At 45.3% G+C, this 14,121-nt stretch overlaps 1 protein-coding gene across 20 annotated transcripts in view; it reads right to left on the bottom strand.

The window, feature by feature from the left end:
• SPECC1L (sperm antigen with calponin homology and coiled-coil domains 1 like) overlaps positions 1-14,121 on the bottom strand; it is a 131,326-nt gene that overhangs the window by 38,903 nt on the left and 78,302 nt on the right. For 15 of the 20 annotated variants that reach the window (XM_084993897.1, XM_084993903.1, XM_084993900.1 and 12 more), the window contains 3 exons: positions 6,598-6,681; positions 3,372-3,528; positions 599-701 (listed from right to left, as the gene is read on the bottom strand). In XM_084993897.1, the coding sequence (XP_084850023.1) occupies positions 599-701; positions 3,372-3,528; positions 6,598-6,681 (344 nt within the window). Of the gene's footprint in view, positions 1-598; positions 702-1,070; positions 1,598-2,416; positions 3,529-6,597; positions 6,682-14,121 lie in introns of those variants that run through there. The other 5 variants (XM_084993908.1, XM_084993910.1, XM_005670893.4 and 2 more) reach the window with 2 other exon arrangements.

Genomic DNA, 14,121 nt, shown 5'->3' with positions numbered 1-14,121 from the left:
GCCCTAAAAGGACAAAAGATGAAGGAAGAAAAAAGAAAAAAACACAGTGTGTATGTGTGTATATGAATATATCTGAATCACTTTGCCATACACCTGAAACTAACACAATACTGTACATCAACTATACTGAATTAAAAAGAAACAGTTACTTTAAAAGTGAGAGAGAGAGAGATACTGACAGAGACAGCGGAAGAAAGGGCAGACTCTAAAACCATCCATATGTGGAATGACAGGGCATAAAGACAGCACAGTGGGAAGGAGAAAATGCTACGAAAGACGACGTAGCCAAAGAAAACTTGAAACATAATAATTAAAATCTTAATTTAAAGTAAAATAAATAATTTTTGCCCTCAGTCTGGATGAGACCTCAACAAAACATTTATTGGAGACTCAAAAAATAAAGTGCTGCAACAGCTGAATAAGAATACTTCGAAGACTAGCTGCCCTGCAAAGGTAAGAAACATTTCATCCAGGTGACACTCCACCAAGTTTGGGGGAGACTCAGCCCCAGGACAGGTCTTGTCACTGCTCAGTGAGCTGCATCATTAGCACCTGGAATGGCAGCTGCTCCTGGGGGACAAAAGAACTGTGTGGTTACCTGGTAGCCTTCGGTTTTCTTCTGACACCATTTCAGCAAGGCATTCCTCTTTGATCCTCCATATTCTCTTGCCAACGCTGAGAGAGGGTCCTTCCTTTCTTCCCTAAGTGAAAATAAGGAACCCATGTTGAAATATTTTTAATTTAAGCAACATTATAAACCAGAAGTCCAACAAACAGAAGAGAACAGTGTGGGTTTGCATCTCAACAAACGTACATTCAAAGGCATCTAACAGCAATCTGTCTTCATTTGTTTGGTTTTTACCTATCAATGTTTAAGGGTTTCGCAGACCCACCACGGTCAGGGGATTCTGCCATCTGAACGGGGCTCAACTCATTATCCACATGGGAACTGGCCAAGACTCAGTACAGTGTGTGTTCACAACTAACAGAATATGCTCCAGGGCTTGAACTGACACTTACAGCCTCTGAAAGTCACCACAGCTGCCTTTCTATCCTCATCCTTCCTAATCTTTATGCATTACTTTTATCTTACCCTTTTTTTTTTTTTTAGCCTGCACCCATGGTATGTGGAAGTTCCCAGACCAGGGATCAAATCCATGCCACAGCAGTGACCCGAACTGCTGCTGTGAAAATGCCAGATCTTTAACCTGCTGCATACAAAGGAACTCCCTTATCTTACTCCTTTTTATTTCCAACCTTTTGTGTCTTCATTTAGGTTTTTTTTGTTTAATCATTTAATGTAAATACAAAAGAAAAGGTTATGCAAGGTGAAGGATTATAAGGAATTGCTCCTGGTTTCCAGGTGCTTATAACTGGGGGAAGTAGGTAAGATAAAAGACAGCAACAAGGAGTTCCTGTCATGGCTTAGCAGAAACAAATCTGACTAGCATCCATGAGGACGCAGGTTTGATCTCTGGCCTTGCTCAGTGGGTTAAGGAGCCAGCGTAGGTGGTGTAGGTCCTAGACATGGCCCGGTTCCTGAGTAGTTATGGCTGTGGCGTAAGCTGGTGGTTATAGCTCTGATCCGACCCCTGGCCTGGGAACCTCCATATGCCAAGAGTGCGGCCCTAAAAAGACAAAAAAAAAAAAAGACAGCAATAAACATTACAAACATTCATAAAATGTCTCAAATGTGTTTACTGCCAAGTTGTATGCTCTTCACTGACTATAAGCAATTAGCATGTCACCTTACATAGAAGATGGAATTTTTCTGTAAACTCACTCATTCAGTACCTCCTTATGCAGCACCACTGTGCCAGGCCATGGGGCAGTGAACAACACAGGGCCCTTGTCCCTCAAGGAACTTTAGCATTTATTATGGGATGGACAGCACACACTTAAAAGTTTGGTCTAATTTTCAGTGATTATTTCTCAAGTGAAGCGGAGACTCTGGCCCCACCACCTACACACCTAACTGTCCAGTAACTGTTCTAGATGTTTCAGTGTCACAAGGGGCTTAGCATTCTTTAGCATACTGGTTCTCTCTGTATTCACCCTGAAAAGTAGGTTAAGAAATCATAGAGCACACATGTAGAACTGAAGCTTTTCCAAATGAGAGGAACACCCCGAAATAGCACCAATTTTTATTTATCTTAGAGCCAAGAGTAAAATATAAAAATATTTCAATATGCAGTTAAACTGCCACCTTGAAGAAATATACTTTTAGGAATTCCCTTCGTGGTTCAGCAGTTAATGAACCCGACTGGGATCCATGAGGATGCACGTTCGATCCCTGGCTTCGCTCAGTGGGTTAAGGATCCACCGTTGTCATGAGCTATGGTGTATGTAGCTTGGATTCCACATTGCTGTGGCTGTGGCATAGGCCGGCCACTCCTGCTCTGATTGGACCTCTAACCTGGGAACTTCCATATGCCGAAGGTGTAGCCCTTAAACAAAAAAAAAGTAAAATAAAAGCAACTACTACAATCACTGGGTCTGCTCTAGTTAATAGGGGCTGTTCTGTCATAGAAACAGCTTAGAAGGCATTAAAGAAGAGTAAATACTATGGGCACAATGAGAAGCTACAGGAAAGAACCCCCAGAATTCATGGTGGTCTCTTGCAACATCTTTAAGACCAGGAAGCTGAGGAAATGCCTTCCTAAGGGTCACAGTTTCTGAGTCAGGGCCAAGAAGAGTAGGTGCTCTACCCACAGGACCTACAGGCGGCCCATCACCCCGGACACAAGGACAAGCACAGCTGGGCAAGGTGAGCCAACTCTTCATGGCACCCTGCCTGCCCGATACTGCCACTTACAGGGCCACTCTTGTAAGAGGCTGGTCCTGAGAGGCAGAGCTTTAAAGGTAAGTAACAACTTGAGTCTGAGACACCAAATACTCCATTTTGTCCTCAAACCTGTAAGTCAATACACGGCAGAGTATGAAATCCACTCCCATCCCACCGTCATCATGTTCATCCTTCCTGTACATCCACTGGAGTCAGTGATCCTGCCACAAACGTCCCCTCCCCTCACCCACACCTTCAAGGCCCCCTCTCCCAGCCTCCCCAACACCCCACCCACACTCCAAATTCGAGTCTTACTAAACTTACTTTTGTACCCAGCTGTTCTGTAATTTACAAAACCAAAACCAAAAAACCCACACACAAAAAAAGCAAAAACACCAGCTGCTTGGGGAAAATAATTCTCTCTCTCACTTTTACTTTTTTACTTCTTTATCATCTTTCCCAATTCTGGGCACAAAAGACTAGATCAGAAAATACCTACTATTTTCAAAGGAAAATACCACCACTGTCCTACAGCCTCTCAGAAGGCCAGGAACGGCATGCGCGAACTACACCAACTGTTCTCTACCTTATCCGGCTCCGGGTAGTGGGGGTCACGGAGGCTGTGGGAGAGGAGGACAGGGATAGCTGTGGCGATGTGGCCCCCATGGCCATGAGCGAGGCAGGCGACGCACCCTCAGGTGCAGAGACGTCTCGCTTCATCTCTTCGCTGCTCCGTCTGGACACTGAGGGTGAGAATTTACAGCACAAACATTTTAAATTGAGTCCTTGAGACATTTTCTTCAGCAGGTCTCCAAAACAGCAGAAATTACCATACAGGAGGGAGAAAAAAAAAATCAACATTTTATCTTACTGATAACTTGAAAGTTTTTTTGTGGTTTTTTTTTTTTTTTGTCTTTTATGTTTTTAGGGCCACACCCGCGGCATATGGAGGTTCCCAGGGTAGGGGTCGAATGGGAGCCATAGCTGCAGGCCTACACCACAGCCACAGCAACACCATATCCAAGCCGCATCTGTGACCTACACCACAGCTCACGGCAATGCCAGATCCTTAATCCTTAACTGAGCAAGGCCAGGGATCGAACCCGCAACCTCATGGTTCCTAGTCAGATTTGTTTCCCCTGAGCCACAAAGGGAACTCCGGTTTTTCTGTTTGTTTCATTTAAAAAAGTGTATGTAAGGACAACTCACAGAATGGGAGAAAATATCTGCAAATGAAGCAACTGATAACACATTAATCTCAAAGATATATAAACACTTCCTGCAGCTCAATACCCAAAAAAATACAAACAACCCAATCAAAAAATGGGCAGAAGATCTAAACAGACAATTCTCCAAAGAAGACATACAGATGGCCAAAAAAACCACAAGATGTTCAACATCACTAATTATTAGAAAAATGCAAATCAAAATTACTATGAGGTACCATCTTACACCAGCCAGAACAGCCATCATCGAAAAGTCTACACAGAGTAAATGCTGAATGAAGAGGGTGGGGAGAAAAGGGAACCCTATCACACTGTTGGTGGGAATGTAAATTGGTGCAACCACCCTGGAAAACAGTATGGAGAGTCTTCAAAAGCTAAAAACAGAACTACCATATGATCCAGCAATCCCACTCCTGCGCATCTACCCAGAGAAAACCATGACTTGAAAAGATACATGCACCCCAATGTTCGCTGCAGCACTACACACAATAGCCAAGACATGGAAGCAGCCTAAATGTCCATCAGCAGAGAAGTGGATAAAGATGTGGTACACACACACACACACACACACACACACACACACACACACAGGAATATTACTTAGCCATAAAAAAGAATGCATCAACATGGATGGACCTAGACATTATCATGCTTAGTGAAGTTAGACAGCGAGACATAAATATCATATGCTATCACTTACATGTGGAATCTAAAAAAAGGATACTTATTTGCAGAACAGAAACTGACTCACAGACTTTGAAAAACTTATGGTTACCAAAGGAGACAGGTTGGATCAAGGAGGGATGGGCTGGGGGTTTGGATGTAAATGTTCTAAAATTAGGTTGTGATGATGGTTGTATAACTACAAATATAATAAAATTCATTGGGTTTAATAAATAAATAAACTATGAAAAAGGTACAGTAGTTGAAATATGCACAGAAGCCCCCACTCCCTGAAGGCAAGGAGCATGTCCTACCTGCCCCTTCCCGCTTACAGCCCCCACCCCTGCACAGGGAGGTCTTTGCAAATTGTGCTCAATCACAAACACGGCCAAATTCAAGGCTGACAAAAGCCACATTTGACAACGACTCATTCTTAACTAAAATGAACACAACCCTTCTGAACTTGGCCAAAAACTGCTACAGAAACAGAGGGAAAGAGATCCTTCACTACGGGGCCACACTTAATTCTGGGTCAAGCCATGTTTTAAAAAACATAAATCAGTGAGACAGATGAAAAGCAACAGGTCTCCTGTCAAGTCAACTACTGGGAGCTAAGAACAATCAGGAAAGTGAGACAGAGTACCTTGCTGGAATCACAGAAAGTCCTGGGAACTCTGAAGGGAAAGCTACAACAAATCAGCTTCCTGGCCAGGACCCACTGAGGATGAGCAGGTGCTCAGAGCACTGGGCCGAGTGGAGTAAAGGGGAAGACAAACTCCCTCTCACCCCAGGGAGTGATGTGCAGGATCATTCCTGATCCCCAGCTGGCCATGGTACAGTCAATGCCATACACATGACCTTCCCTGATGACTGATACCGCCCCCTTTCACTGGTGAAGTCTCTCGATGCTTTTAGCATCGCCACAAGCAGACCATAACCCTATGGCAGGTAAGCAATGCATTCACAGGGGACAGGCGCTTTCTCCTGTCATAAGACGGCATCAGAAAGATGCACTTCCATGTCTGACATGACTTTATAACATTCTGGCTTTTTCTCTCAGTTTCACATCCCTGTCTGCCTTAAATCAGCAGTTTCTTTTAAGTGGTGTGCTAGGAAACTGGATAGGAACACCTTTCAAAATTTTATACAAAACAAAGGAAATAGACTGAGAAAGAGTCAGCAGAACTCTGTTTCAGGACAAGGCTCTAGATCTGGGCTTTGGGGTGGTCGTTCTGGTTGGACTACCCACAGACTTAAAGACCTAACTAAGATGTCAAAAAAAAAAAAAAAAAAAAAAAAAAAAACACCCTGTATGAACTTAAATCCACATACAAGAGGACAGTTTCTAGTTGAGCTGTTATGGGTAAAAAGAGGCCACCAGAGGAACATTATTTTATTTAACATATATACCAAGGAGCTAGCTTCAGGAGAGCTATGAAGTTAGTCCTCAGATCCCTTGCTGTGGGAGTTTATCACACTGGAGAATCTGGCTTCCAGAAGCTGTTGGGGTGCTCTGAAATAACCCTTCAGAAACAGTCAGGTCACATCTTGGGATAAATATTCTAATCTTTCACAACTATACAACTTGGAGGAAGCTGTATTTTCAGTACATCTGCTAACCCACTCTAGGCACTTAATGAACACCTGTTAAGTGAATGGAATTATCCAGCTCTTTTTTATTTCTGAAATCAGTGCCATGAAATGTGATTTCTATAGAGTCTAGAAGACACAATAAGGGAAATTCAGAGTGAAAAACAATCAACTCAAAAACTAAAGTGTAAATAAAAAATAAAAAGCCAGCAACAACAACAACAACAAAAACTAAAGAGGCAAGTAATTAAGTCTAAAGAGAAAGTATTCAGTACTGTTACTAGAACTTCTGGAAGAATCTTCTTAAAGGAAACTTCAGATAAAAGGTGTTACCTGAGATGGTCTTGGCACTTTCCATGGCAGGCACTCTCGGCAGAGAAGCAGGTCGGCTGGTTGATGACGTTCTTAGTAGATGCTCTGCACGGAGTGGAAAGCATCACAGTGAAGAGACTGACCCTGAACTTAGAGAGGCAGAGGCAGCAGCAAGGTGAGTCCTGCTCCTCTCCCAGAGGTGCACCCCCTCTTTCCCAGTCCAGAGCACCTCTGCTCCCCCAGAGCCCCTTCCACCAAACAACTTCTGCAGAACAGGACCCTGGGGAACACTTCAGTCCATTTTATTTCAAAGATGAGACATTCAACACTCGATGAATGCCTCTAAACTGTCTGCTACTCACCTCTTTGATGCAATTCAACCCAAGTTCAAAGACCTCTGCTGTATCTGGATCTAAGGTACAAGCTTACCCACCCCAACCTAAGCCCCCCGTCATCAGTGGTGAAGCCTTGAAACACACACCCAGAGAAAAGTCCAGATGGAAGCTGAAATAACAGAATGATAAAGCACTATCAAACCACAGAGGGGAAGCCATGAACTTCCACTGCAGGCGGTGGGAAGCCTCCAACAGCATAATGACATTATGCCATCTGTCAGATGCCTGCTTTACCAGTGGAGAAGAGGGGTGAGGAGCAGGATTTCAGCCAGATGATCAGAGCAGAGGCAGAAGGGCATTAGGGTTGGAGGGCGATAAACCCCCAGTGTGGCTGAAACTTGGGGCACAAGGAGGACAGAGAGGGAGAACATGGCAGGTAGATGAGAGCTTCCCTGTCCCATGTGTGCACTTCGGGGTTTGGGCAACAGGGAAGCAGTAAACACTTTCAAACCTTCAGGTCCTGCTTCCACTGTTGGATGGACAGCACTCCCCGCCCCACCCCCAGTCCTGTTCCTCCCTTGTTATTTTCTTCTTCTTCTTTTTTCTTTTTTTTTTTTTTTTGCTCTTTAGGGCCACACCCACAGTATATGGAAATTCCCAGGCTAGGGGTCGAATTGGAGTTGCAGCTGCCAGCCTACACCACAGCCACAGCAACGCCAGATCCAAGCTGCATCTGCAACCTACATCACAGCTCATGGCAAAGGTGGATCCTTAACCCACTGAGCGAGGCCAGGGGTCGAACCCAAGTCCTCATGGATACTAGACAGGTTTGTTACCACTGAGCCACAATGTGAACTCCTTTGCTTCTTAAACACAACTGAGCTGGGAGTTTCTAGAGTTCCTCGAACCCTGGCACAGCTATTCCCTCGCCTCCTCAGCCTGATGCCTTCCCCAGCCTTTGGGCCCACATTCAACATGCCTTCCTCAGCACCTTCTCCCACTCTGGGGTCTCAGACACAGACCATCACTGCTCTGACCCAGGTAACAAGCACAGGATGCTGGACTGTCCTGCCTGGCCAGGTGTGTCAGGGATGTGTGACTAGGATTAAAGGGGATGAAGAGGAGTTCCCATCGTGGTACAGTGGTTAACGGATCCAACTAGGAACTATGAGGTTGTGGGTTTGATCCCTGGCCTTGCTCAGAGGGTTAAGGATCTGGCGTTGCCATGAGCTGTGGTGTAGGTTGCAGACTCGGCTTGGATCCCGCCTTGCTATGCCTCTGGCCTGGGAACCTTTATGTGCCATGGGAGTGGCCCAAGCAATGGCAAAAAGACAAAAAAAAAGGGGGGGGAATGAAGATTGGTAGCTTGTTCAACAGCATTGACACCACAAACCACTCTGACAGGAAAGAGCAACTGGACACCAAACAGCCTATCAACATGTCTTTTTAAGAACTGAGACTCTGACAAATTCTCCCTCTCAAATATCCTGATGTCAAAGGTTGTTGTAGGACAGCACATCTTTCGCTCCAGAATCTACCTTCCAGGCATGTGAGAAACACTTGGTTGTATCCACACAGCACCTGGAGGGAAGAGAGCGGGAAGGACGAAGGAACTTTCTCACACAGCCCAGAGCCCTTCCATGTTCCCATCCTGAGCAAACATCATCTTGGCGCAGAGCCCACCAGCAGCCGTCCATCAGAACTCTGAACCCTCCTGTGGCCACATTCATCCTCACAGAAAGACGCACCAAGTCTGACAGACAAGGCAAAGTTTGTAGAGCATGGAAAGAGTGGGAAACAGAAATCAACATTTTAAATTGAGTCAAAATGCCCTTTTACACTTATGAGGCTGAGAGATGAAGGCTTTGGGGACATGACCAAAGAACACAGAAAATGAGGAAAGTGAGAACAAGGTTATAAAGACAAATGAGTTGAAACACGGAGTGTGCCCGCTGAGGACAGGCCCTGCTGTTCCCACCATGGGCGGGAAGCACCCCCGTGTCCTCCCCTGGCGCAGCTGAGGGCACCATGAGGGTGCACAGCTGAGGCAAAGATCAGTCCTGTCCTCACTGCACATCTGAGAACCCAACTCTATCTCAATCTGGCAGGCTGTCCCTGGCAGGGCCAATACCTCCTTTCTGGGAACATACAAAACAGAGGCAACTGGCAGTGGTCGTGAGTTCCCACTGCTGCCCAATGGCACCTGCCACTGTAGCAGCTGCAGAACGTCTTCAATGCAATGGGCCAGCATCACAGTCAAGTGCGCAGGCAGGAAAGAGTACAAAGGTGAGAGCAATCAGGTTGTTCCTTTCTTTAATCCATTCATTAAACATAAACCATGTGGGAGCCATGTGGATATGATGCCCAGGTCAGAGAAAGGAAAAAAGGAATCAGGAAACTTGCCCTCCTGGAACTCTGTGTCTATAAGGGAAGGCAGACATCTGAAAAATGGCTGCAAGTAAGAAACAGAGGGAAGAAGCAGGACAAAGGGCTCTGGGAACACAGCAGGGAACGTGGCCTGCCCTTGAGAGGAGCTCCGGAAAGGCCTCCTCGGGAAGTAACATCTCAGCTGAGATGAGAAGGGTAATTAATAGCTTCTACACAGGCAAAGAGAGCTACTCCAGCAGGGTGTTCAGCAGACACCAAAATAAGTCTAGGACAGCAGTGCTGTGGGGGCAGGGGACCCGAGGAACCCAGACCAGCCAGGGCAGAGTGTGGACCTCACCCTGGCAACAACGGGAGCCAGTCAAGGTTTTCCTAGGGGACATCCTCCTGGCTGCAGGGTGACAAGTTTTACTGCAGAGCAGAGAGAAGGGCGACCTGGACTCAGGGATATGGGAGAAGTACACAGGTTCAAGGGCTCTTCAGTGAAGTACAATCAACAGCTGGCCAACCAGCCGGACAGAGAGGTGAGAGGGAAGGAGGTTTCCTATGCAGAGAGAAGAAAGAGGAAGATTACTACAGGAGGGAAAGAGATGAAGACAAGCTGGATTTGAGCACCATCCAAAGATGGGGCGGGCAGTTAAAGAGTCAGATGAAAAGGCAGAGCGAATACGTATAGGTCTGGAGCAATGAGTGAACTTGGTGACGTGGACATCATGGTGGCCTTGGTCAGGGCACCTCATACTCCTTGGGGACAAAAGTAAGTCCAGAATGTCTGAGAAGCAAGGGGAGCAAGGGAGACAAGCTGCCTGCATAAGGGTGAGAGAGAAGTGGAGGAGCCACAGGGGGTAGGGCGTAGCAGACAGGAGAGCATATGGTGGCCAGCACAGGGGCAGGGATCATGGCACGAGGCTAACCGCCCTGAAAGCCCAGGCGAGAGCCGGGCTCAGGAAAGAGAGCAACCACAGACACGCTGCTCACTTGCAACAGACAGGTAGCAAGAACGCAAGATACTAGGTCTGCTAGTAACTCCCCTTTTAGAAATCATAAAGATAAATAGGTACAGGCAGCTATCCCTTTACTGTTTGTATCCATAAAGTTGATAGGCAAAATAGTGGGTTTAAAAACAAGAGCCTTAAATATCCAACTTCTGTTCATAGAGGAGTAGTTCCAAATGGACCAACGACTATAAAATCTTGAAAAAAAAAAAAAATAGAACAACAGCTACCTAAAGGCACTGAAGAGAAAGCAAAAGCAGGCAGAAAACAAGTCCACACCCGGAAGAAGGAACTAGCGCTGGGGGAGCTTCCTAGTTTGACAGCTGCAGGTGTGGGTGGAAGCCCAGCTGAGGCCATGAGAGCTGCCATGAGGAAGCAGCGGAGACAGCTCAGGTAGACCAAAGCTGCTGGAAAGCAAGGGGCTGGGGAAACGGTCACAAATTCTGTATGTTAACTCTGCCCACATCCACTGACCTCTGAAATCCGCAAGCAAATAAGCAAAGGGAAAAGACCAGAGAGCACCTAAGGTGCTGGCCTGGAGTGGAAGGCATGAGTTAAACCCATGATTTCTGACAGACAGAGAAATAACTGTCCCATGAACAGACTGGTACACACACAGCCCTCCTGACTCTGTCCAGAGAGGAGCTGGAAGTGTTGCAACCTCAGTAGTGACCAGCACACCTCCAGCCCAGATCTTGTCTTCTCAACACTACGGTCCACGGCTGATGCCAGGCAGACAATGTGGATCACCTGGGGTGCCTCAAAGTAAGGAAGGGCTTCAGCACTTTGGTCGGGTGGGAGGGTATGAAAAAGAGCTCCCAGTGGTCAAAACTGGAACAATATGAGCAACAAAATAAATAATAGTAACAGACGATAACCCAAAGAACAAAACAAATACCCATGAGTCTAACTAATACAATGTAAATTCTATAGATGTAACAATAAGTATAATAATATAATACACATAATTCCTTACAGGAAGAATAAGGAAACAGAAAATCACCGCTAGAGCACAGCAATCACTGCTGCAGGCAAAATGCACAAAAAGATGCTGAAATCAGTGAGAGGAAATAAAGCAGGACATAGGACACAGATTATGTACCAGCAGACTATCACCCTACCCAAGCGATCAGGGTCACATCACCAATAACAAGACACATCAACATCACGTGCCCCAGCCAGCGTGATGCACCTTGGGCGGGCACAGCACCTCTGTACCCAACAACATGCAACCTCGCCTAGCCAGGAGGAGATGGTGGACGAGCCCATACTGAGACAGCCTGACAAACAACTGAGCAGTACTCTTCAAAGTGTCAAGGTTAAAGAGACAGTGAGACAGACTGCTGCAGAAGGGTGGCGACTCAAGGAGGTCAGACAACTCAAAGCAAAGTGGGGTCCCAGGTCTGATCCCGGAGCAGAGAAGGGAAGGCAGGTGAAATCTCGAGCCTGCAGTTCAGTTAATAACGTGTCCAGAACATTGTCTTCCTCCTTGTGATCGCTGTCCCATGGTTATGTAGGCTGTCCACATAAGGGAAGCTGGTTGATGGGTTTAAGGGAACTCTAATATTTTTATAACTCTTCTGTAAGTTTAAACTTATCTCAAAAGTGTTTAAAGTAGGAGAGAACATCTTCAACAGTGCAATGAGTGCTCATTGTGACAAGGTACTGGCTGCAACTTACCTTGAAATATTCAGGAAAAGATGAACTGCAGGGAGGCTGGAGGGATGGGTAAATATGTGACAGGGCGAGCCTAGCTGAGTGCCGTAGCACCTAGGTAGTGAAACATTAATATGTGATTTCTTTCAACTTTTCCGTATGCTTGAAATTTTGTATAATATATTGGGAAATCATGGGAGCCTAGACAGTTTATCAAGACAAATACCAAGAATCACAGGGAAGAGAAGGAAGGTGGGGAGGGAACTTCAGAAGTGACTAGATATCAATGAGACTATAAATACTGGAGGGGTGGATTTCTATGTGACATTCTCCTTGGAATTTCCCAGTGAGAGCTAGATCAAGGGCTGGGACAGAAGCTGATTCAGATCTGTCCTTTGGAGAATGAAAATTAATGTGAAACTTTTTGATAGGTTATTTTTCTTTAACTTAAAGGAAATAACTTTTAACAAAGATTTGGCTTTCCAGTAAAATCTCCTAATTTTTATCACACTTATTACCTGTACCTTTACCATAATTCAATTTTTTTAAAAATACTGAGATTTTAAAAATCTAAGAGTTCCTGTCATGGCTCAGTGGAAACAAATGTGACTAGTAACCATGAGGACGCAGGTCGATCCCTGGCCTTGCTCAGTAGATTAAGGATCCCGTGTTGCCATGAGCTGTGGTATATATAGGTCGCAGATGCAGCTCGGATCTGGCACTGCTGTGGTTACGGTGTAGGCTGGTGGCTACAGCTCTGATTCAACTCCTAACCTAGGAACTTCCATATGCCACAGGTGTGGCCCTAAAAAGACCAAAAAAAAAAAAGACTAAAATAAAATAAAAATAAATAAAAATTTCTATCTCTATTCTCAAGTAACACAATTTAGACAGATGATAATGGCATGAGTTTCTTTACAGAACATGACTGCCCTTGGCTAATCAACTAAGATGCCTATAGGTCAGATCTGATGACACACATAAGGTCAGGCTGTGGCTAAGCAACCCCAGTCTTCCTGACCATCTACATCATCAGCAAGGGTCTCTGCTTGGCACTGGACCATAGAGATCACTGTGCAAGTACCTGAATCCACGTATCTGGCAGCAGGTCTATCTCTTCCTTCTTAGGCTACGAATAAGAAGTCATAGCCTATCTACAAAGATCAACAAGGTGGCAGCTCTCGTGACCCAGACCACTGAAGTCAACTGCCAATAATACCAACAAAAGAGCATCTGACCAGTCCGATTATAAAAGCTCTCTGGTCCAAAACATTTTCCTGCAACTGACAGACAAACACGATGAATAAGAGATATAAAAAACCCACACCTTTTACACAATGCTTAACTGCAAACAACAAATTCCTCAAATTTAAGTATAGTAGAACAAGAGGCAGCACCTTTCACACTATCAGTAATGAAGCCACTGAAACTTCCAAACTGAAAATTATAGACTGTTTTCTGATTTATGCCAAGACCAAAGGTACAATCGAGGAAGAAAAGCAGCTCCGGGAGAAATGAGAAAGCCTACTCTCCTAATCATAGTTTGGATAACCAGGTGGCTTTTTACAGCCAAGAACCATTGGTTGTTCTTGGCTGTGTAAGTAGTTTCTTTCTCTAGTGACTGTTTAAGATAAAAGGTTATACTATCTACAAATTCTCAGATAAAAATTCACACAAGCATGTCTCCCTCTTCTTGTATTTGCAGTTTCGACAAAGGCCTGTGAAGGTATTAGGGCAAATGGAGTGGAGAATGAGACATCCACACAGACTGACCACACACACCCCGTGTCTAGTGCGTTATCATTTGGACGTTACCAGATGATGAAAGAGGGGAGCCAGAAAAAGATTTAATTCAGCTGAGCCCTGGAGACACTACATTTAGTCTGTGTCTTCAAGAACCCTGGCCCACAGACCTTCCCAAGTCAGGGGAATGGGAAAACTAAACTGTAATCTTTGCCTAGTTTCCCTAACTTGTCCTTTCCTAAGAGTCATTTGGGAGCTTTTACAAATGAAGTTTCCAAGTTTCCTTTCCTGGAGAGTCCACATCAGCAGATCTGATGGGAGGCCCAAGTCCATATTTTTACCAAGTGACTCAGGTAAATCTCTGAGTAACTGCCAGTGCTGGCTCTCTCCAGTACACCTCGCCCTGCTGTGGGCTGATCCAGACAAGTGGG

The sequence above is a fragment of the Sus scrofa genome, chromosome 14, assembly GCF_054392235.1.
Source record: "Sus scrofa isolate SSC_HxYL_T2T_F1_AM1 chromosome 14, Sscrofa_HxYL_maternal_Yorkshire_Landrace_v2.0, whole genome shotgun sequence".
NCBI classification, from domain to species: Eukaryota; Metazoa; Chordata; class Mammalia; order Artiodactyla; family Suidae; genus Sus; species Sus scrofa.
This window is presented reverse-complemented; position numbering and strand designations above follow the sequence as displayed.